Genomic DNA, 24,166 nt, shown 5'->3' with positions numbered 1-24,166 from the left:
AGAGTAGACAGCAAATCCAACCCCTTTTTTTTTAACCCCCACCCAGATACCCCCCTGCGTGAGACTTACTGTAGCTTGTCAAATTTCAGGTGTCACTTCCTGGAATTTATCACTTTAGCAGACTTTTTTTCCCGCCTGGATTGTAATTAGGAGCTGTGGGACAGGATGGCTTGTTCGGCAAGGATAACGTCTTGATGTGAAAGACTCTCTTATCGTGGATTTACCCATCAGGCCGCGGTGCCCCCGGGCTGTGCAGATACCAGGATGTGTGCTGCCGTCCTGCTCGGCGGTTTGTCTGATGTGGCCATCGCAGTGGGAGGCAGGCTGCAGGCATGAGATGACCAGAGTGACCAGAGTCTTTCTTTTCTTCTGACTTATTTCTCAATCTTATTTCTTATATTTCTGTTGTCAGGCCGGTGTGATGGTCGATAAAAGATATGTAGAAAATATGGCTTTTGATTGGTGACGTCTGTCAGGCAACAAAAAAGCCAATCAGAAATGTTTTAGTTTTAGAAAATGGGAATTTAGTTTTGGTTTTGATTAAATATGGATTACTCCATATATTAGTTGCAATGTCAATGCATAAAATAGCATTGGTCAGTAAAAAGGTGCATTTTTCCATGAATTCACCAGGTGTAATGATATTATTTTATTATGTTATTTAACTGAAAAAAAGTGCAGACTGCCACATATCGTATTTAAAAATGATTTCTCTTTTTTCCACCTGTCTGCTCCATGCATTCATCCCGATACGGACCTCCTGCCTTTTCGCTCATTGAACGACTGTGTGGAGCCAAGTGAAGTGAGCGCTAATGCGTCCTGAACGTACATTTTGTCGAGCCTGTCTTTCGGCATCTGTGAGGTCAGGCTTCTCTCTCTGGGATCGTGCGGTAAAGATGCCCACACGCTCGACCAGGCGGGTGTCACTTTAGATGAAAGTGCTTCCCGACTGACGTGAACGCGGCAGACTTTTCATCTGTATCTGTTCTGCTTCCCTCTCAGGATGTAACTTAGACTGAGTCATGTCAATGCGATGTCAGTTTTTCATTCTTGTCTTCGGGCTTGATGTAGCGTGCGCGTTAATGCTTGTGAAAAAAATCTGATCATGTAGTGAAATAATTATGACCTCCATCCAGGAAGTTAAAGGCGCCCTGTGGAGTTTTCTTTTAAACAAGCAAACGTTGTGGCATCAATCGGTGTTACTCACCGAACGCTTTGTGTGTGTATCCTTGAGCTCTGGCAAACATGTCGAATGCATTTCCTTCCTCACAAAACACTTCATTTTTGAAGTGCTTGAAATCCTTGTTTACGTCCATATCTTACAACATGACTGCCACCTGTGGATTCCACGCCATTTTAACAAACTTGAATTCATCGCAACCAAGTTCGAAAAACAAGTTCACACATCACCTCCAAGCAATCCTGCGAAGTCTAATAGCACTTCACGTGATATATGTTTAAATGCCGTTACTCAGGGGCCATGAAATCATTATGCTAGATGTAGATATGGACTCAGATGCAGACTACAAAACATTTTCTAACATTGAAACAATAGTTTAAGAGGACTGTGCAGCCTCGTTTACGATGCAGCGGGTGATGATGTCCTGAAATGCAGTCAAATAAGCAGCTGATTTTGAGCGAAATCATCAAATTAACTAAATTTGAGTGATTAGCTGATCGAGTTCTTCCTCAGACAGGCATTTTCTCTGGTCTGATATTTCAAAACTGTTTTATTTATCTTGGAGTTCAATGCTTCATTCCTTTTCAATCACTGTAGTGGAGACAGAAAACTAGCACCGCTCTAAACTGCTCCCTTATTTTCTTGTATTGAGCATCTTTTGCCAGGGTCAGTTGTGCCGCATGTTTTACCAATATTTTCCACACAAAAGCGGCACTTTTTTTGTCGTGGCTTCCAGTCGAGACAGATGCAGGAGAAGCAGCCACGATGCGAACAAGATGAACGACCTCGAGCATCTCGCGGATAGATTGCTCTACAGGCGAAGTGAGGAGGCGGGGAGAGCGATTGAAAGCTCAAGGTTTTCTCCTCCAGCATTTGGACTGTTTGTCCTCCCTCCAGTGATAATGGAGGATATTTCCTCTAAGTGGAATTTCAGCGGAGGAGAAGTCTGCGCGGTTCCCCCGTGAGAGCCCCCGCTGCCTGGCTGCCGAGCCGCTTGGCCTTGGCTGCAGCGCAAAGCCAGCGGGCTGCATGGGGATGAACACACACACACACACACACACAGCTGCATGTATGTGAGCGTTTAAAAAGTGAGAGTGGGAGATCAGAAAAGCCAGTCAGAGTGTCAATCCTCCAACCAAAAAAGAAAAAAAACGGACAGAAGTGACTGTCAGAGCTCTGATAACCAGGTCGGTTGAGCCAGTTTCTTCACTGGTGCGGTAAATGTCGCCACTTTCTGCACAGTGGTGCATTCAAAGACCCTGTTAACGTTCTTATCATGTTCCGTTTTCCTTCTGATAGTGCGTCGAAGCTTTTGAGGCAGTTCACCCAGAGCAGTCTTTACATTCACCCTCACATCTCATCACATATAGTGCTTAAAAATGCTGATGTGCGCAAATACAGTGATGACCATGGACACATTTGCGGTCGACTTTTGAAGGCTTCTCATCGCTGCATAACCCCAAATGAGGACGCTGGAAGTTTTGCCACCGTATCTCATGGCTGCTTCTTGACAGGTCAGCTGTTAATGTATGTGACTGGATTGGCTGTAGCATTCCCAAGACAAATTATAACCTCTGTAACTAGATCATACAACGTGTTGTCGGACGACTTGTTGGGTCAAAACCGTTAAAATGGCCACAAATAAAGGTCATCATGGTTTCCTGCTCGCTGCATCCGACTGCCTCTGTCATTGCTCTGTAAGAATTTTGTGTCTGTCGCATGTCTCTGTCATGTTGACGCAATTAATTGCACAAATTAAGATAATAGTTGCATTCAGTTGTGTAAAAGATGATAAAAGAGAGACTAGGAGAAGTTTTCTTACTTCAGTTACTGCTTAAAGTTGATGGGATTGTTGGGTTTTCTGTTTAGGAAAGTTACAAACTTCTTTCCTTTCCTTCATGCCTGAGTTTGGGCAACATGAACAACCTTTTTAAGCTCTTAATAATCTATTGTGTTGCAGTCAATTGTTAAAAGGAGCATTCAGGCAGTCCTTGATAACTATCTGGAAAATACATGAATTCAGGGATTTGTGATTAATCACAGAGCATTACGAGTAAAAAGATATTACGTACTTAGAATTAACATACTGTTAGTGTTAGCCGTCATAGCTTATGGTGTCATGAAGGTCCTGGTATCTACACGCAACATCCTTGATGGATTTGATCTTGGTGGATGCACGATAGGAATGATCTGAAACGCTGGACAGAAGTTGGACAAAGACAAACAGAGGGCTTCGAGAGGTTGAGAGTTTCGCTGGAAGTTGAGGCCGGTCCAGCCTCAGCATGCCAGACATTGTGTGCTGGCTCAGTTGTAATGGTTTGGAAACGGTTGCCAGGTGATCCGTCTGCCAGCTGTCGCTCCAGGACGCAGTACATCTTCCTCGCCGATCCGATGGTCACATTAAACCCCTCTCCACTTGGCACTGGCGTGCTTTGTGGGTGATCTGAATGGCGCTCAGCAGATAGAAATCAGGTGTGAATACAGCCAAGATGAACTGAAGATCCAGCTATCTAAACCACTAGAGATGGCTTCCGCAGCAAAGTTAAGTTCTTAAAGCGCAAAGACATGAAATGGATGGACAAATGGACAAATGATGGACAGGGATGATCGAATCTGGATTCTTAGAAGACGACTGGACGGCGAGCAAGATGAAGTTTTGTCATCGGCACCTAAAAATCCACTGATGGTGGATTCTGTCACAGCTAATTCCATTTTTTTCTGTTTTACCATGTCAACCTGTCCCGTTCCCACCTTGTAACGCGCCGTTGTGCTGTGTGAACCAACCCATGCTGCAGCAAGTGGCGGCCTGGCCAGCGCCGCTGCCGCCGCCACCACCGCTAGCTCTCTCCCTCTCACTCTCTAACATGCTCTCTCGCCCAGTGAGCCGAGAAGATGAGTCATGTGTACTGTAAAGGTCATCCATCAGAGGGAGAGCGAGGCAGGAGAGGGAGATAGAGGGGGAGAGGAATGGAGGGAGAATGATGGAGGAGGGAGGCGTTAAGTGTTGGCTTTCCATGTCAATTTTTCTGTCAGGAGCTGTAAGTGGGGCCTCTCTTCTTCTCTCCTGGTGCTTTTTCTTCTCGCTCTTACTCGCCGATATCACCTCTGACAGCAGGACGGCCACTGAGCCGACGCTAAATTATTTCTCTTCATCGGTATTAACATTTAGTTTTTAATATAATATGCTGTAGCACAATTCTCTTGACATTTTTCAAAGTAAAGCAGAATTTTCAGCAGGCTGTATAATGTGTTGAACAGTGCTGTGGGATGCAGCAGCATGTTTCACAGTGGTTAAAAACAATTAAAGCATCATATATTTAATGATTAAATACTGTAATGTAATTACAATATGTCATCAATACTTTAGTTCTGATTATAGATACAGAACTGAAGAGACGTTTTCTCTGAAGAAGCTTTGGTTTAAAAAAAAGCACAGATTCGTGTTTCACAGCTTGACACCAGCCTCCGCTGATACGGGCTGTTCATTAAAGGAATAATTCAACATTTGGGGGGAAAAAGCTGTGTTGGTTTGTTTTTGAGAGTTACATGAGAAGATTGATCAGATGATCGATATCAAGCCTGTGCATTGATATGTAAAAATGTAGGTGAATGAGGTAGTTCAGTGTAAACTAGCCTGGCTCTGTCTGAAGTTCAAAAATACACTTACCAACATCTCAAAGACTCACTAATGAACACAGATTTCATTAATTTAATCAGTGAATAAATGATAATGGAAAGGTGCTTACTGTAAATGTTTATTTAACCTGCAACAACTGATTTTTTTTATGAACACACACTTAATATATCATCACCTTTTCAGCTGATACAGTTGCTTCGCTGCTGAAATTATCGCCCCCTGCTGGTCGTGCACCTTCATACACGCCTGAACTTTTCACGCAAGTGCAAGGCAAACCGTCGCACTGACACAAGCCATGCTGTAGCGGATCGGCGGGTCTATTCCGCGCTTTGGCGTCAGATTGTGCCGCAGTGCGTGCAGATCAGCGCTCGTCATGTCAAAGCGTTGATGGTGTCTGAAGACTGTGTGATGCAGGGCTGCCTCACCGTTCACACCTTTCCTACGATCTGCAGCTTCTTTGCAGCAGCGACCACATTTGAAGCATTGCAGTCGCCCACGAGCTCATTGGTTGTGCTGATATTGATCTTTAGGTGATTGTCGTCGCTCCATGTGATGAAGCTCTCTATCAGTCCTCCTGTGGAAACAGTCTGTAAGTGAAGACTTGTTTCTCACTGGAAGCTATTCACTGGAATCATACATCAGCATAGTGAGAACTTCCATTTCACCAAAAATACACTTAATACCTTTTATTAAATTACCTCAAAGTCTTCTCTACATGTATTAAATGAGTCCAGACACACATGGATGGAAACTGCACCTTAGCTGGTTGGTGGAGGACTACAAGCAAGGTGTTAATTCTGGTTGGATATCGCATACTTGACCTGATTCTTGCCAAAAATACGACTTATTCCAAATCTGAATACGATAAGTCTTTGATATTATTTTTTGATTATGAAATGGGTGGGGTTCCCCCAGTTAGGACACGATGGCTACCACAGAGATTATACATGCAGTGCAGCAAATAACTCACAAGTGCAGGTGTGTGTGAGTCAGATCAGGGACTATAATTAAGATCTTCTGTTTCTTCTGTCGTACACAAAACAAGCAACACTTCATTTATTTATTTTTAATCAAATAAAAGCATTTAAATCACATTTTCTCATCTGCATCCGTTGTCTTACCTGACCTGAATCGTCCCGATGCAGTAAATAAAACAGAAAGGATCCCGTGCACGTCGGCCGGTCTGTCAGGGAGTTCCTCCTGCGTCTGAAGATGGAGAGTTGTTACCTTTTCCACGTCCTCCCTCCCTCCCTCCTCGGCTGGGTGATGCTTGGCTCGCCCGTGGGAGGTTTGATAGATGGCGACGGCGGCTTTGGCAGCCTTATCTGCGGCCCCGCCAAGCGATCGTCATCTGCCACTTATCAGCCCGATAAACACCCCCCACAAACACTCTGCTGTGGAGGGAGACGGGAGGGAAGGAGGGAAGAGGATAAGAAACGGGTGGCAAGAGGACAGAAGAAGATAGAAGTGAGTGAAGAGGAGAAGAGGGAACAGCTGGGCTTAGGCAGGGATAGGTTTTTTATGCCTGTACAGTACCTGATGTGTTGCACAAGAACTTTACCTCGACTGGAGAAATGTTTTAATCCAAATCAGGAGCTTTCTGACCGAAAAGGCTGGGAAAGATGTGGAACGCCTGTTTGGAACATTCCACTGGTAAACAGGTTGATTGGTATTCGCTCACTCTTTTTTTTTTTTTTTACAGTGCACAAGTCTGAAAAATCTTACAGGGGTGCAATGCAATGGTAAATAATAATAACTATCATCGTTAACTGATGGATTGTGTGAAAAGAGACCAGTGCTGACAGCTGGGAGGAGGCGGGATGTGAACAGCAGCCATGTCAAAAAGTGTGGAGAAGGCAACAAACCTGAACCAAACAATCATCCTGGGATATTTTTAACAACAGTTAAAGCCATGTTAGAAAGACTGGAGCTCCTGCAGAGATGAGAGAAAGGAGGGAGGACAGGGAAGAGCTGAGCGATGGAAAAGAAAACAGGGAGAATAGGAAGTGTGAGACAGATTGATGATGGAAAGAGAGCACTTACTACTTACTAGTAGGAAGGAAGGTAAGGAGGGAAAGGGGGCAGCTTGGGAAGTGAAGAGGAAGTAAGGTGAAGTGAATAAAGGGAGAGATGAAGCGGCAGTGCAGGAATAAACCAAGAGGCAAAATTTGCACAAATCCAGTTTGTCATCACATTTTTTTTTTAGCCAGAATCGGATTTTATTTCGTTTTTCCCTCCACATTCTGGAGGTCAGCTCCATCTGTGCAGTATTGGGCTTTATGACTCAAGACTCAATTTCTCAAAGGTCACCCCCACTTGGGGAATATTAGTTTTTTATGACAATTCCCGCACAGAAAGAAAACCTCTTTCACACCCTTCCCGACTGCTCCGGTGGGAGAGTGGCTGTATACTATGTGAATGCCAAGCATCCAGTGGGTGAAAAACCACCGATTTATTCCAGTTTCTATTTCATAGTGTGAGCAGTGATCTGCTAATGAAGGCCTGTTATTGGAGCGAGGCCTCCTGTGTCGGTGCAGCGAGGCGTCGGCTGATGCGAGGTCATTAATTGTTGTGGGTGGTCGGGATATGTTTTCCTGCCGGGGTCCCCGGTGTCACGTCAGCTTAATGAATTGTTTATGTAAACTAATAGAGGTGTTTTAATACCTGCCTTTTAAAACGTGAATGAATCAAACGGAACAGAAGCGGAGAGCTAAATGTCATCAGTTAAATCGGTGAACGGTGTTCAACACAACGAGGCAAACAAACACATTAGGCTCGTTGTGCAACCGCGTTTGGGTGACGCCTGAGTTCAACTATGTTGTAAACATCACTTACGGGAGGCGTGGACTCGATGACCCTGATGTTAACTTTACAGCGCGAGGTTACATCGTGCTGTCGGATCAGACCTGTTGATGTGCTCAGAAAACACCTCTAATATTTCCACATTCTTTCCTCAAAGCTTGAAGGCAAAATTTTTCAAAGGGAATTTTAAAAGTGGCGGTTAAATATAAGTTAAAGCTGCTCATTTTTCTATTAACAATGAATTAAAAGGTATCAAAATTTACAGAGGATCAATTCCTAACGCTGCAGCTCCAGGAAGCTTTGTTAGCCTCTTTTAGCTCACATTCACTCTGATATCCAGATATTCTCCTCGGGAGCTGGTGGAGACCAAAGCAGAGTCTGAAGAAGAGTGATTCAAGGAGCAGCTTCGCAGTGCATGATCTCATGTCTGTTGAATAAAGTGAAGCGAAGGCTGAGGTCGTAGATTTATGCAAAATATTTGATCGGGACCAAAAATACAGCTGGAAAAAGTTTAAATAATGAACTTTTATCTCAGGACCACGGTGATTGCTAACTTCCTTTAGCTTGTTGATGCTGGGTCACAATGACCCGACAGTGCAGTTTTAGTGCTCCTTCACTTCTTGAATTCAGTTTTTTTTGGTCAGATTTTCTGTTTCCTGTTTCCTATCCTCTCCATCTCCATCACCCACTCTCCTCTTCCTCTTTCTTGTCTTTCTCTCTGAATCTCCCCATCCTTCTCTCTACATTTCTCCCTCTTCGTCGCCTCCTCCTCCTCCTCCTCCATCGCCACTTCTTCATCTCTCACTTTCTCCGGCCTCTCGTTTTGTCTCCCCCATCCGTCTGTCACCCTCTCTCCTCCTCTTTTCCCCCAGTCGTCACATCACTCTCTCTCTCTCAGTCTCTTTCTCTCCACCCTTAATGGTCTCTCGTCCCCCAGGTGGCCCTGGATGCCATTTCGGCCCCCTGCTTTTGAATTTAATTACACATGGCATTGTCTTCATGTAGCACCCCCCCCCCCCCCCACCCACACACATAAACACAACCCAAGCCACTGCTTCTCCTTCAACTGCATCCTAGATGACTGCAGGCAATAACACCCAGGGTGGGGGTGTGGGGGGATCAACAAGGAACAGATTGAAGGCTGAAAAGTTGATATCGGAAATCAAATTAATGCAAGTGAGAGCGAAACCATATCTAATTAAGACGCTTTTGAAAGAACGACGGGCAAATCTGCTTTGACAGAAATACTCGGGACTCGTAGCGTCGATGATGAGATGAAGAGTTCATTTACAAAATGTTAGGAATGTATTTTTTATGGGGTGAAAGTCAGCTCCACGTTCGTCGTTTTAATGCTCAACATGATACAGCGGGTCAGATGACGTCGTGTACAACACTTCATGAGTGAGAACTTTTAAAAAGCTGCATCGCCACATAGATAGAGGTGAGCGTTTGAGGCATTTCTCAACCCTCTGTGCGCTCACTCTGTCCGTCGTATCCCTGTTTGTTCGTGTTATCGGAGCTTTTCAGACTGATCATTTTCGCCAGGTTGTTTGTTATTAATTACATTTTATTTTGCTGTTGCTCAGGAACAATGTGGCTCATTGATAATTTCAGTGCATGCAGGTAATTAAAGTTAATGCTGTTTGGAGAAGAATTCGTCAAGAACAAATATGTGAAAGTCTCTTGCACTGGAGCTGAAATCGTGTCTCATATTGAGGAATAATATCAGAACTGTAAGTTCCCGTGTGGCAGAACGACTTTTTTTTTAACTTTCTGTTAAGAAACTTCTCGAGTCACCTTTGATACAGCGTCATTTCGTTTATGCACGTTCAGCTCGGTGCAGTAGTTTGACAGCTAAGCTTCGGAACAAACTGCAGGTGATGCAAAATAATCATATCCAGGGTTTTCTAAATGCGTCCCCTCGAACTCGGGTTGGTAGTGATGAATTCAGAAGGGTAGGACTGCTGCCAGAACCGCTCAGAGTGGAACAACAGATGCTGCTTCCTCCGGTATCATCAATGGCTACGCTCCTCAGATAACAAGGGTCCATCCTCAGCATAGCTTTAACACGAGGGCCAGAGTGAATAATGCAGCGAGAAGTTGCTTTTTTTTACACTGATGCCATGTTGTGGAGCAGCGTGCTGCCACTCATCAAGTCTTTAAACATGGCAGGCACAGAGACGTCTGATCAGGACTTTTCATGGAAGGATTTTCATGAAACTTGCAATGATGTTGTTAATTTAGCTGCTTGGTTTTTTTTATTTCCTAAATTGTGGTGATGCGTTCTTGTATTTCAGGATTGGGTGGCTTTTCTGTTGTCATATTTTTTTTTCATGAAAATATATGAGTGTGGATTGATTGATTTTATGGATTATCATAAAAAAGGCACAAAAAAAAATCCAAAGGATGACAGGTTAAAGTGAAAACAGTTCTGTCCAACATATTATATGGTTGAGTGTGTTCCTGTTGGCTATATATATATATATATCACATATAACATATATTTTTTGTTGCTATGTTGCTATATAACTCACATTTCCAGGTGTTTATTGCCTCTTTTATAGCTGAAAACACTAATCGGCACTCAATATGGCACAACTTCATAACAGCGGGTGTGATTAAATGTCTTCTGTTATGTTATTTTGTCTACAGTGAACCTGTAGAATATGCACTGTTTGACAGGAATGTGTTTTTTTTTCAGCATGCAGTGGCCACTTAGCATTTCAACGACTTCAACAAACTGCCTCATATTCAATACTGTGTTCCTAAGTGTTCCTGACATCTTTCTGTTTGAATAAAGTTGTTGTTTTAGTTGTTTTAAGGAAGAAAAAGCACTGAGACTGTATTTTGCATAATTTCCTGTCACACATTTTGTAAATGCACTGCGTTTCAAAAGGCTTTTAAAACAGGTTTTGTTCCTGGATTAAGATTATCCACTGAAACAAATGGCTGAACCTCTCTTCTCCTGGCTTTCAGATTTTTCTTTTTACTTTTAGCTTTTTTTCTTATTCGCTGCAGCATTTTTCTGCTGGCGTTTTTTTTTTTTTCATTGGCTGCAACATTGTTTTCCTGTTGGCTTTTTTATTATCTGTTAGACATCCAGTGACATTTGGGAGCACAGGACCAGATCTTGCAGGGCCACAGAAAAAACAGCGAAGCGATATGTTTTAATTTGCCCTGGGATCGTCACTCTCATGATCAACTAACGTGATTACATCCCTGCGCTGTGTCGCTGCAGCGATGGTGCTGCGCTGCGCTCCCTGCCTTTGCTTTTGAAGGATGGCTGTTGTTTTCTTCTCATTATACAGCTCCTGAAATGTACCCAGGAGGGTGAGTGAGAGGTATGGAGGTTGGGTTGGTGGGGGTTGGTTGTGGTTGAAATAACGACCCCTCGGTAGTGCAAAAGCATCTATTCTGTTGGTCCAGGACTCGTGGAGCCAGCCCGGGCCTTTCCCCTTTGTCAGCAGTGAAAAATGAAGCATTTCTGAATCCCCGGCACTCGCTGTGTTTCCCTCTAGGCGCCTCAGATACATTGAGTTAACATAAAGCAAAATTCAGGACAGGGGCGGTCCGGGTGACAAATGAAGCGCCTCCGTGTGTTTTGGAGGGAAAATAAAGGGGGCCCTTTTGTCGAAATGAGATTTGGTTCTCGTTACTACCTTCAGGCCCACTTTTTTCCCCGCAGTCCAAATGTATCTGAGAGGTACAATGGAAGATGGAATATTCTTGAAATGGAAAAAAGAGAATAATCTGAGTATACATCATTTTCCTCCAACTCGCTCCCACTCCGTAGTCCATTCCTGCTTCATTCCCATTTTGTCACATTACGGCTTATTTTCACACTGCGCTGGCAGCCAGGCTAAAAGAAAAGTCGCCAGTGGGTCTGATCACGACACCCAGCCTATTGCAGCTTCTTAAAAATGGATCCAATTTGAGTTCTGGAGAGAAAACTCGCCAGGGTACAAATGAGGCACCTCGGCTCGCCTGTTCACGAGCGGTGCTCTCGTCCGACTTGGACTCATTTGTAGTCTGCAGGAGAGGAGAGGAATGGATGGTCCGGGTAGCTCTTGGCTACATCTCGGAGAGGCCGCGGTGCCGCGGTGCTGGGAGGTCCAAAGACTTGTTCGCTAATTAGAGGGAGCTCTGCGCCTGTGATGTAGTCACGCTCGCTGGCCGCGTGGCAAGTCACTCCGGGGAACCAGCCGGGCGCCTGTATTGCGGCGCAGTTTTCTGATTCCCTCCCAGCGAAAATCATGTGGAGCGCTTTCATGTTTGTTTGTGTTTGGGTATATCGGGCTCTTTGCTCTGATTCTGTATCAGGAATTAAATGTGTGTATGTAGGTGTTTCTCACTCTGTGTGTGTGTGTGAGCCTGTCAATTAGGCTTTCCTGCAGATGCAAGTCAAATAGGTTTTGCCTCACCAATTACCAAAGGCACTTTAGACAACAGAGTCTTTACTTGTTTCACTGAGTCTGGTCCAAGTTGCCTCCTGTTCACCATCTCTGTCTGTGTCTCATTTGAACTTAATTAATCCTTTAGAACGTATTGGGAGAATCAATGCATTGGCACCACTCCAACTTTCTTTTAAAGTAAGTGACAATAGCTGCAGGTGAGAGAAACGGCAGCGACGAAAGAATTGACAGCATCAGATTGAAACAAATAAAACAGATTTAATCTGTAAAATGAAAGTAAGTTAAAGCTGCAATAAACGTATTATTTGCTCCTCGAAGCCCGAGCTTGTGGCTCCAGAGGCTGCAGAACGAACTTCTAAACAAACCTCTCCTCACCCCTTCTTCCTCATCGCTCCCAAAATGAAACTTTTCAGATGGAGCTGTGATATGTATCTGCCAAAGAACAGATATTTTTTGGCCAGCAGCATGACGTCAGCTTAAAACTGTCCTCCTCGGTTCTTTTAAAAAACGATTTGCCGTTGTGGTCCCGTGCCTGGTGGTGCAGATACGATGGTGGAATGCAATCTGACACTGCTTTGCATTGTTTAATGTGTCAGTATTTGCTGCTTTGCTTGAAAACCTTGTGATCTGAAGGTCGCCGGTTCGATTCCCCCACCGGACTGGCAGAAAAATGTGGGTGTGGTGGAGTATCCCCTCCCCCTCCATTAGCCAGCTGATATGCCCTTGAGCAAGGCAATTAACCCCCAATATGCTCCCCGGATGCTTGAATGCAGCCAACTGCTCCTGTGTGTTTCACTGCATGTTGCATGTTGCACATGTGTGTTTCAGTGAATCAGTGATGGGTTAAATGCAGAGAAGTAATTTCCCAGTTTGTTATCAATTAAGTAAATAAAAAAAAAAAAAAAGAACTTCAGCCTGAAAGCCTCCTTATAGCCACCGACTGTACTCTATAAGTCAGACTGAAGGGGGCAGTATACCCCATCATGGTACAGCAGCCATCCCATAACCAGCGTATGTCACCAAGCGGTCACCTGATTGACTCAGTCAAAGCTCACACAGCTCAGATGATGGTCAGGTGAAATGCCGTGGCAAGGTGACATCAAGCGACCAGGAGAATGTGCAGCTATGGAGAGTCATGTGGCCACAGCCTTTAAAAACCACAAGAAGTCGTGTTCCTGCGGGTAAAAGTCTCTTCATGGACCCAAATCAGCAGTTAATCACATACAGCTGCTGCGCTGCACTCCTGACCACTCCCATTTTGGTGATGTCACAGCAGCTGACAGGTGATGCTAAACACCTGAGACGACAGGCCGCTGAAGAGGTTGGAGTAACCCAAACAAGACGCAGCCAGCGTCTCCATCAGACACGTGTTACATCGAACCAGACGTCTATTGAGATGCTCCTCAGCGAACGGATCGACGCTGACAAACCAATTCAGCCACTTTCTCTCCGAAGGGAGCCGAGCCCGGAGTCGCTGCCTGCTGACGGCCTTATTAAGACATGTCAGTCCATCGCGGACGAGGTGTTCATATGTCTCTGTCTGGGGCTGGACGGCGACCAGTCAGCCGGTTCTCTATTAGAAGCACGAAGACTAACCTAGAGACTATTTTTCATACTTTATGAATAACTCCCATCATATAACACACTTAAAGGTACCACAGAGCACCAAAATGTGAACACACTTAATGCCTGTGCCTTAGATGTTGTCATATTTAGGCGTTGGAGATGTCAGTGCTCACAGTCTTTGCCTATAGGTGAATGATGTGGTTTTGTGCATTGTGGAGCGACTCATTTGGACAACGCTGATTACGGTCAAGGTCTGCGGTTACACAACGCTTGTGAATTATGCTTCGACAAATCGAAAGACTGATTATGAAAGCTGTGGGTGAATTTGGAGCACTGTGGCAGAGTCAAGGCTCGCTATTTGCATATCCTTCAACTGCCTGGTGTGTCAACAAAGGAGAGTCGCTCTCTGTCTCCGCACCGGCGTATTCAGATGCAAAGTAAAGTGAATCTAATTATGTTTCTTTTTTCATAACGTTTTGTTCCAGCTTTAATATGGGCTCTGCCGTGTATTTCAATTGTAGCCCTCCATTTGTTTCCCTTTAAGGTGATGAAAGAAGAGAGCTCTGCGCAGGTTTAATTTTATTTGTGTGGAAATTTGTTGTAATATTTGCCCGCCGGCAGGTCATGTTAGGAACTCATATTTCATAAAGTGGAGATATGCTACAGTAATAGCTCATTTGGTTCTGGAAGGGCAGAATTTATTGTGGAGCCCTGTGGAGGTGTTGTTGGCCTAATTCAGCAAACGTTCGCGTCTGGAAAAGTGCCCACGTGATAACCCCAGTGACATCACCACCGTCATCACCTGCTTGCTAAAATCCAAATTTCCCTCCCTCCCTCCTTTCACTTTTAGCTGAAAGGACAGTGGTAGAGAGTTGAATGTAGACATATTTGAGGGGGAAGAAACAGCAGCATTGTCCTTATTGAACTTTCACCAAAGCTTCATAAAAGAGTTTCCAGCCCCACTCAGCTGCAGATATGAGCTTTTTTTTTTTTTAACCAACGTTCCACTACATTCTAAAGGATGGTGGACGGAAAAATACCACGAGGACGTGGTTATCATTTAAAATCTCTAAAGGTGTCGTGAACAGGAGCAAAGAAGAGGTATCCCAAACACCATCGGTGCAAAATCTTTTCCACACATAAAGTCAGCAAGATTTAAAAATCTACGGTTAACAGTTAATTTCGTTAATGAAAACTATGAGAAATATGTTTGTCAATGGCCGTTTTTCGACGATGAAGATAGATAGATAGATAGATAGATAGATAGATAGATAGATAGATAGATAGATAGACTTTATTTATCCCAAGCTGGGAAATTGCAGTGCAGCAGCAGCATTACACACAGTGAAATAAGTGAAAAATTGTGAAATAAGACTATAAAGAACAAACTATACATAATAAAATATCAAAATAGCGAGCAGTAAAAAGATTATATACATAATAATAAAATAGCAAAATAGATGAGACGGCAACAACATTAATCATCAACTGCGACTACATCTGCAGCTAACATGCAACAACGATACAAGACGAGTCTGAAATGTGGCTTAAAAAATAAAAACTTTACCAAAATCTTTATTATTCTTGGCAAAAATGACTAGACAAAACATTTTTTAGTGCAGCTGTTTCCTGTGTCAGGACTTGATGTGTGTCAGACAGAAAGTGTGTGTGTGTGTGTCAGCTAGATTGCAAGTTTATTTAAAGCAGCAGCAGCAGCTTCAGTCTTGCGAGCTAACTAGCTAAGAGTCATGCACCTAACACCTGAGCAGCTAACTGATGAGGGTTATTTGGTGACATGCTGCGTTTATTTATTATCATCCTTCACGCTACTATCAAAATGAATTCGTTAACTTGATACCGTCAAACCACGAGGCCAGAAACTGTCTGCAAAGCTGCATTCTTAATCACTGCACTTGCGTTTTTTTTATTATTATTTTTTATCAGATAATAAGATAAAATGAGAAAGCAGTTTGAATCAAATGACACAAAAAAAATTAACTGAAATGTTCAGTATAATCTGGTGATTGAAAATTAGCTGTGCTAACATGCTGGCGGCTTGCTTTAGCAGGTCATTCTGTTCCGTGATCACCCCGTGTGTCAGCGTGCTAACAGTTGCTAATTAGCACTAAACACAAAGTAAAGCTGAGGCTGACGAGAATGCCGTTAGTGTTGCAGGTGTGAGGTGAAAACTGCTGAGTGTGTGAACTGTTCTGTCCTCTTGTAGCCTTTGGTGCTAATTTGCTAATGTTTACAGTGAAGACAATACAATGTTAAAGAACATAACATTTTCTGATTGCGCGCTGTGAATTTTCAGATTTTAAAACATCCTTGAAGGACATGAAAAAACAGATTGTTGTTGCAGCTCTTATGTGAAAATTGCTGTGTTACAGTATGTTTCTTAACACGATGATGGCAGAAAGTTTTAGATCCAGGATGGTTTTCAGTTCCACTGGTTAAGCCAAATTGCATTTGGAGGTGTTTGGATCAATGGGGCTCTGCTCCTGCTGTATATACGTTGTGTGTGTTTAAAGCTCAGGTGGAAGGAGGAGGCATCGATTTTCTGTGAATCAGTCGAGTGCAGAGTTTAAAAGCTGGTTTGGCGGAATTTGCGCCATCGATTAATAGTAGCGTCTGTACACACATGGATGCATACTGCACATTAAGCAGGACGCAGGAGGTTACTCAGATTTTAAGCCTTAACCAGTTTAAACTGTATGGAGCGTAATAGCACTGTAACGTAAATAGCTGTTTTCTTATTTATTATCAGCTACTTTTTTTAAAGTTTTGTCTATTTTAATCTGTGTGAAATATTGTCTGGATGGTTTAGTTTTACGAAACAGTGGTGATTTTTTTTGTGGGAACAAAAACAGACTGGGGGAAATATTCATGATTATTATTCATGTTTTTCCTCTTTGTTCTTGTCTTCCTGTAGTTCAGCAGAAAGCAGCTCTGGAGAAGGAAGCCAAGCTCAGCATCCTGGAGGCCGGCGTCGCCGATGTGAGTACATCAGTTTACACTAGAATCAGGATCATCCTACACTAAAAGGCCAAAAGTATGTGGACAGCTCCAACCATGGGGATTAATCTACTGCCACTGTGTAGCAGTGTCTACTGTTTGCAGTCTGGCTGCAGGGGTTTGGTCCACAGGAGCATTAGTGAGGTCCAACACTGATGTTTGGTCCAGTCGCCTTGACCCCATCCTAAAGGTGTTGGATGGCATTAAGGTCAGAGCTTTGCGCAGGCCAATTAAGTTCTTCCACATCTAACTGGGAGAATCATTTCTTCATGGAGCTGCTTTGTGCACAGAGGCGTTGTCATGTTGAAACAGGAAAGGGACAAATACAAACTGCTGCCACAAAGTCAGAAGCTACTACCAAAACATCGGCGCATGCTGTAGCATTGTGTCGTATGGTCCTGTAGCATTTTCCTCATTAGAATAACAGGGCCGGGACCAAACCATGGAAAATAGCCACAAATGCACAAGAAAATCCAAAGCCTTGCACAGAAACATCATTTTTAAATGTGCAGTTTTACAAAAAACATTTTCCCACACATCCCTACTGATATCTTGCATTGCTCACGTTTTTATGTTTGATAGAAAATCTTGCTGCTCATTCAGAGTAGCTGAGTCATTTTGTTATTTAAGACACATACTTTTTTTTTGCTTTAGGAAGAACTACATTTTATACACCTTCCCTTCCTTTTGTTCTTTCCTCATGTTCTTCCACTCCTTGCATGGTGCACATCCTTTATAATTGTACTTTAAATCAGTGAATAACAGCAGCAAATGAACTAAATATCTAAACAGCATTTGGGCGCCCACTCCATCCCTGCCACCACTCTCTTTCTATCTCAGCTCCTCTCCCTCTCGGTTTTCATCTCCTAGCATTGCTATTCTCCACCATCTGTGCGGGAAATAGACTGCTGAGCGCCTGCACTCGCCTATTGATTCAAGAGTTAGTCTGCACCGATGACGGCACGCCATTCACCATGCTTATCAAAGTGGCAGCAGCGAGGTCTGAGAGAGAAACGGCTGGAAAAAAAAGGGGGAGGAGGGAAGTGAGGAGAATGAGGGAGATAGACGTTGTGAGGTTGGAGGAGGCAGGCTGGAATGGAGGGTCTATCGTGGTGATCAATACCTAGCTGCAAACAGGAGCCAATTATGGCCGATCGAACCTCTGTTGTAAGAAAGAGAGAGGGAGAGAGGCAGAGAAAATCCCTCCATCACAAGCTGCCAGATAGAGGAATAGCAAAAACAAGTCGGCGAGTCACAACCTGCAACGAAACATCCATCATCCCACATATGGTGTTTATTGTAGTTTTATCATACACTGTAAAATAAGAATATTAGCATACTGCATCACAGCTGACAGGTTAAAAATACAAAGAAAGAAAAGTTAGTTTGTCAGCGTGCAGAGGAGACCATTTGTTTTCTGGCCGACTCTGTGAGGAGATCTTGAACAGGCCTGCAGCTTTGACTGTTCGGTTTATTTTGCAGGCGGAGAAATGAATTCTCATTTTCTCAGCGACGCCTGCGTATATTTGAAACGAAGATAACATGAAAGTTTATTGATCCCTGTGGGGAAATTAAGTCGTTGCAGCGGCAAAGGTAATGGAGAAAAAATTGCATGCGATAAAACCAATAAAGACAAAACAGTCGAACAGTAAAAGAGAACGTAAATTATTGTGGGGTTGTATACGTTTATGCACCTGACACTCCGGCATGTGAACTTAAACACAAACCTGAGCAGCAGTTTTTATACTTACTGCATCGGTTTGCATCTGCAGAAAGGCTCCTCTCAGACTTTCAGAATGATTTCCATCCAGTCGCTGTGGAATAAAGAAAGAGAGATAGACATCACTGTGGCCTAAAATGTTAGAGAAAGCATCCCTGTGGGGCACTGCAGACACACACTTTTGTCAAGCAACTGACCATTTATCACAAGTAGTTACACAGTTTGGATTCACTGAGAAAGGCTCTGCTGTTAAAGGAAGTTCTCAAAGAGTCTGAGCAGCAGCTCTCCTGGGAGAACAAATCCCCCTTTATTACAAACCTGGCTCAGGATTTGCAACACACCAGAGAGTCCACACACTAATGAAAGGTGAAAAAGATATTTATTTAACAAAGCATAACAACTCGTAGTGAAATATGGGAATGTAAGGCATCAAGTGTGGCTGGTAGAATTAAAGGAAAAAAACCCAAAAGTAAGCTGATCTAAAGCGAAAGCCGTGCGAAAGGCGTCCTGGCTGCTCGGCAGTCATTTGGCCACGCCCTCTGCAGGTGCAGCCAGCCGGCTCTGACGGGCTTCTTAACACTGGCACACCTGGAAGCCTGCAGAGAGCTGGGTAGATCAACACACCCTTTAAGCTCACCTGTAGCGAGAGGTGTCAGGTTAGAAAGGCGGCTGTGTTAACCTTTATGATGAATATGAACGTGACTAGTTAGCTGATAATAATGATGGCAATAATAATGTGTGTGCTTTCCATACACGGCATAAAAAAGCAGCAATCACAAGAATAAAAGGAAAGCACGAGAACAGAAAAATACAAGCACACAATGAAGGCTGGATAGAAGAAATGCACAAATAAATCATCTGAAAGTCAGAACGAATGTAGCACAAGTGAAGCTGTGATAAGGTGGTTGCACGAGTCTTGAGACAGGATTTAAATGCAGAAGCAATGTCAGCAGCTGGAGCACTAACTGGAAGCTGAGGTGCCAGTTCAGCAAACGCTCCGTCACCCTTTGACCTTAACCTGGACTCTGGAGCGGCTAGCAGGCCAGATCCAGCACATCCTAGAAGGTCTTCCTGGACAGCAAGAGTTCACTGATGTCCTCTGGCACCTGGCCACGCAAAGACCTGTAAGCCATGAGAAAGATTTTAAAAATGGATTCTGAAAGAAACTGGCAACCAGTGCAAGGAGGCTGACACTGGGGTGATGTGAGAAGAGTGCAGCGCAGTCTGAAGCTGAGCTACATCTCGGCCGCTGAGGCCGGTAAACAAGGCATTACAGTCATCCAGGCATGAGGGAATGAAAGCGTGAACACTTTTCTCTGCATTCCTAAAAGATAGCATCGCTTTGATCTGGGAAACATTCCTGACTTCCCGGTAGAAACATGATCGTACCAACATGATTGTGCTGGTTGGTAGCTAAACAGCTGATGTACGAGCCACTGATGGTGACATGTGAGCGAAGCAGCTCACATCAGTTCATCCAATGGAGGAAAAAAAAAGAGCAATGCTTCAAATCTACATGTGGGAAGCATCCTCTCTTCTGGTTTTCATGTGGGTCAACGAACAGAAAATATGTTTTCAAAGCCAAAGGTTACATTATGTAGACAAAGTAGCAGTTTAGAAGAACCAATCAGGAGACGCTTTTCAGGCGCTGAATATCCTTCAAAGTGCGCTGACAGCTGGAAATCTGCAGCAGGCCCACTGACGTCACTTTTATTTTTTATATTTGTATTTAATTTGGATTAATTGGCGGAGTTTCAGTACTGTTTGCAGGCACATCACATATGATGTGGATCAGCTTGAGAAACCGGGCAGCATCGAAGAGCCTCGCAGGTTTGGAGCCTGCGGCAGCCAAAGCGCCGTCCTTCAGCAGCCTTCGTGTCCGGCCCGATTGTCTCTGAGTGAATCAGCACATCTCCTGCTGTTTATTCTTCGTGGTCTTCGTGACCACACTTCCAAATTCCTCACGTATGTGTTTTCTGAGAAACTGAGGCAGTAATTCGCCCTTTTCTCATCGCTGTTTTTTTTTTTGGTCTTTGGAATTCAGAGCAGCAAGTGCATTGAAGCTTCAGTGAGCATATTGATGTGATGTGTTTAGTGGAAATATCTGCTTTTCCAACTCTAAGTACGGGCAATTTGCAAAATAAAGGAAACACTTGAATAAATCAGGGAAAATGCAAACCACCCTGAGAGAGTGGGACATGTCAGTTTGTTAGTTTTAGCCTGAACTCTCTTAGAGATGCTCCGCGGTTTAAGAATCGATTCATTCAGTATAGCTTTGGAGTGTGTTTAACAGCCGTTTAATATTGACATACGTGCTGTGTGACACGTGTAGCAAACAAGCTGATCTGACATCAGCTGACACGTGCAGCTGACAGGAAAACCTGCAAAAAATCATCATGTCTTCTTCTGAGCTGGTACGACCTCAAAGTTCCTGCACACTGTGACCGAAGTCCTGTTCTTAGTCTGCTTCGGCCCTCGTGGAGGACAGCTTCATGTCTTCGCCGTGTCATGACGAGCTCGAACACCTTGAAGGTGTGGCTGTGGCAGCCAATGCCGAGCCATGTGTGCGATCTAATTTAAAAGCAAACTTAACGGACAGGAAGAACTCGCCTGTTTTTTCTGTTTTGTGATGGATCTATGTGGCCGAGCCCCTGATAAAGCTATTTTAAAGCTAAGGCTTGATGAGGTTAACGTCCCTGATACGGCTACAGGAAACAGAAGTCTGTAGTCTTGTATTTGTCTGTCAAAACGGGCACAACTCCACCAGAGAGGACAGTTTTAACTAACGTTAATTAGCTGAAATGAGGCTGGAGAGACACTGGGGTTGGAGTTTTTGGAATATTTCACTCCATTAGTCAGAAACAGTCTGAAGTGAAATCTTTATTTCCTCACAACAGGAACTTCGGCGTTATCTGATCAAATATATATTAATTACATTCCCTTTTGTAATGAATGCATTAGATTGCAATGGTGTACCTAATAAAGTGGCCACTGAGTGTGTATCCCAAGGACATTAAATGACACACAGTCCATTTCTGGCCCAGCAGTGCTTCTGTTGGAGATAAACATGCTTTTTTGGTTTTATTGCTCACACAGTGACCACTCGGCGGCTTTGATAGATTACAAGCCTTCATTAAAATCTCAAACATCCTCATTTAAGTTCTTTCTAAAGGTTCATACGACCCGCTGCTGCTTGTTAAATGACTTCAGTCTCGCTCCGTTTTCCTCCGGTCTGACCGCCGCTACCTCACGCGGCTCCGCGATTGAGCGCGGCCCTCGTCGAGGCCACGGAGACCCCGCCGCTGTTGTTTCCACACCAAGACTTGCGTCCAATTAAGAGAATGTGTGTGTGTTGAGAGGGAGGCGGGAGATAAGGTTGCCGTGGCAGCGACCAGATTATAATTGTCCTGGAGTGGCACTAATCCCCCTCCACCCCGGCCAGCTCGTTTTGTTCACCGCAAATCAAGGCGCCTCCAATCTGTCTGAGAGAGCGATTTCACAAATAGAGGGAGGCGGGGGAGGAGGGAAGGAGCTAATGAAACAAACAAACAAAAAAAAAACTACAACAGTAGATGGGCCTTTCCATCACCGCTTCACACACTCACCGCTCAAGAACACAAGCACTCACATTCACACAAACACACACTCGTTTGTCGGCTCGAGATGCGTGCGTTGAGAATCGCATCATATCATAAATATGCTGGATTTGTCAGCTCAGAGGTAGTTGATGCAGGCGGCATCATCTTCACGTTTTCGCTCCAGCTTTGACCTCATGTGTAAAATACGAATGAAGTCTAAAATCTAAAGCGCAAGTCTAGCATAAATACATACAGAAATGAATGTCTTTTGCATTCATGTCTTGTTTTCCTGCAGCCTCTAACCTCGCCGCAGCTCCAGTTGCTGCTCCAGTCGCCTGTCATCTCAACCCTGACCAAAACTCTTTTACTTGTTTAAACGTAACTGCGAGTTAATCTTTTAATGCAGCAAACAGATAGAAGCAGCCTGTCCAATTTGTGCTTTTGTCACATTATCCAAAGCGCGGTGGAGGAATGTAATCTCCACCCAATCCACATCCGCGACAGATAATCTGGATTTTAGAGTTCATCCTCATTTCACAATATTGCAGGAGATGCTGTTGAACAGAGCCCCTCACCCCGGCAGCATTGTTTGTTGTCTTCCTCTGCCCGCCGAGCCACAATGAGCGGCTTTCATAACGACCTCACTGAGAACGTATTCCTGTCTGCGGTTGCCGTGGTTGGAGGAGAGCAGAGTGATAGCATCGCTCGTAATGACACGGTATTGTTGTTTGCTGCCTGCCCAGGTGCCTGAAAGCAGAGCTGGATTTGAAAGAGAATATTCATGAGGCAGACACACACACACACACACACACACACACAGTGGATCAAGGTTGTCTGTTCACCATGGCGCCCTGTTCCACCTTCGGTTTTCATCACAAAGAGGAAAATAAATCATAGAAGATCAGAACAAAGGCAGGCGTGTGAGGCTGTATACATACGTGCATACAGTATGTACCTGTGAATGTGAGAGTGCACCTGTGTGTGCACACGTGTGTGTGTGTGTGTGTGCGTACACTCCTGCATCCATTTGCATCTCCTGTCATGGATATTCAAATGGCTCCATGTGAAAAATTGAATGGAGAGCCCGTTGAAGTGCTGGCTCTTCTTTTCCTCTCTGTCCGAGACACGGCGTCCAAATGGCCTTTGATATGGTAATGCAAGCTCACTGTGGGGGCCCTAAGGGCCAGATGCATGCTGGGATATGTCCCAGGTGTCAGTCATAGTGTGTGGTCTACCTGGTAGCAGAAGACAGTTCGCTTACCAACAGAAAAGAACAGGGTTTCTCACTTCTGTCATCCAGGACAACATGTTTTTGGTCCTGTTCATTTGTCAGTCGATCAAACACAAGAACAGATTCTAATTAAATTTGCTTTTCAGTTTTTTGACGTGATTATTTTGAATTTAGTGAATTTTCCTCTGGTGGTTGTGTAGCAGGTAGTGGTTGTGTAGGCTCTCCAGTCTGAGCAGTATAACAGCTGGCTGTGTCAGTACTGACCTTTCATCAGAAGGTATTGAACAGTGACTGACGGAGGTTCCACCCCGACTGCAGCCGCAGAACAAAACCTGCCGTTACAGTTTTCTCATCGCAGAATTTTAGATTTGTATTCACTTCAATCTGTTTCATTTCATTGAAATTTAGTACTATCGAGTGTCACACATTTCCTTCTGTCGGGTTTTTTTTTTATTAGCACATACATACGTACAACAGCATGAAACCACGTAACAGGTGTGACAGAAGAGGTGAAGAGACCAAACACTTACACGTTAGACCTTCCCTCACTGAATAGGAGCTTCAGTGGAGAGAGCCGGGGGCTATGAGGGTGTTTCAGAGGCTTTTCCACCAACCTTAACCAAACCTGAACCATGGAGGTGTTTCAACACTCATATTAGTTGTTTTTGCTTAACGGCCACTTTAGAAGGAAATGACAAACAACCTATTTTACTGTTGAGGCATGAACACGTGTTGCCTTAGCGACCTCATAGATGCTGCAATAATGTTTTTCCACAGTCTTTGATTTCCCCTCCTACATTTTCTGGGTAGTTAAGATTTTAAACTGCAGAGAGGAGGCTGTTAGAGGCTGACAGTCTGCTCAACAATGGCTGCTGGTTTCTTAGAAATCAATAGCAAAATCAGCGTTGGTGTAACGTATTTGAAAGGAAGCTGTGTTTTCCTTGCTCATCACTGCATCTTAGCGTCCCGTCCGTCTCCTACCTGCTGCAGATTCTTCTCTCTGCTGTACTTACAGCACACATTGT

At 44.1% G+C, this 24,166-nt stretch overlaps 1 protein-coding gene across 1 annotated transcript in view; it reads left to right on the top strand.

Moving 5' to 3' along the window:
- LOC121615053 (receptor-type tyrosine-protein phosphatase N2-like) overlaps nucleotides 1–24,166 on the top strand; it is a 192,405-nt gene that overhangs the window by 92,557 nt on the left and 75,682 nt on the right. The window contains exon 12 of the mRNA XM_041949215.1: nucleotides 16,530–16,594. Coding sequence (XP_041805149.1) covers nucleotides 16,530–16,594 — 65 coding nt within the window. The remainder of the gene's footprint in view (nucleotides 1–16,529; nucleotides 16,595–24,166) is intronic.

Source organism: Chelmon rostratus, chromosome 12 (genome assembly GCF_017976325.1).
Source record: "Chelmon rostratus isolate fCheRos1 chromosome 12, fCheRos1.pri, whole genome shotgun sequence".
In the NCBI taxonomy this organism is placed as follows: Eukaryota; Metazoa; Chordata; class Actinopteri; order Chaetodontiformes; family Chaetodontidae; genus Chelmon; species Chelmon rostratus.
This window is presented reverse-complemented; position numbering and strand designations above follow the sequence as displayed.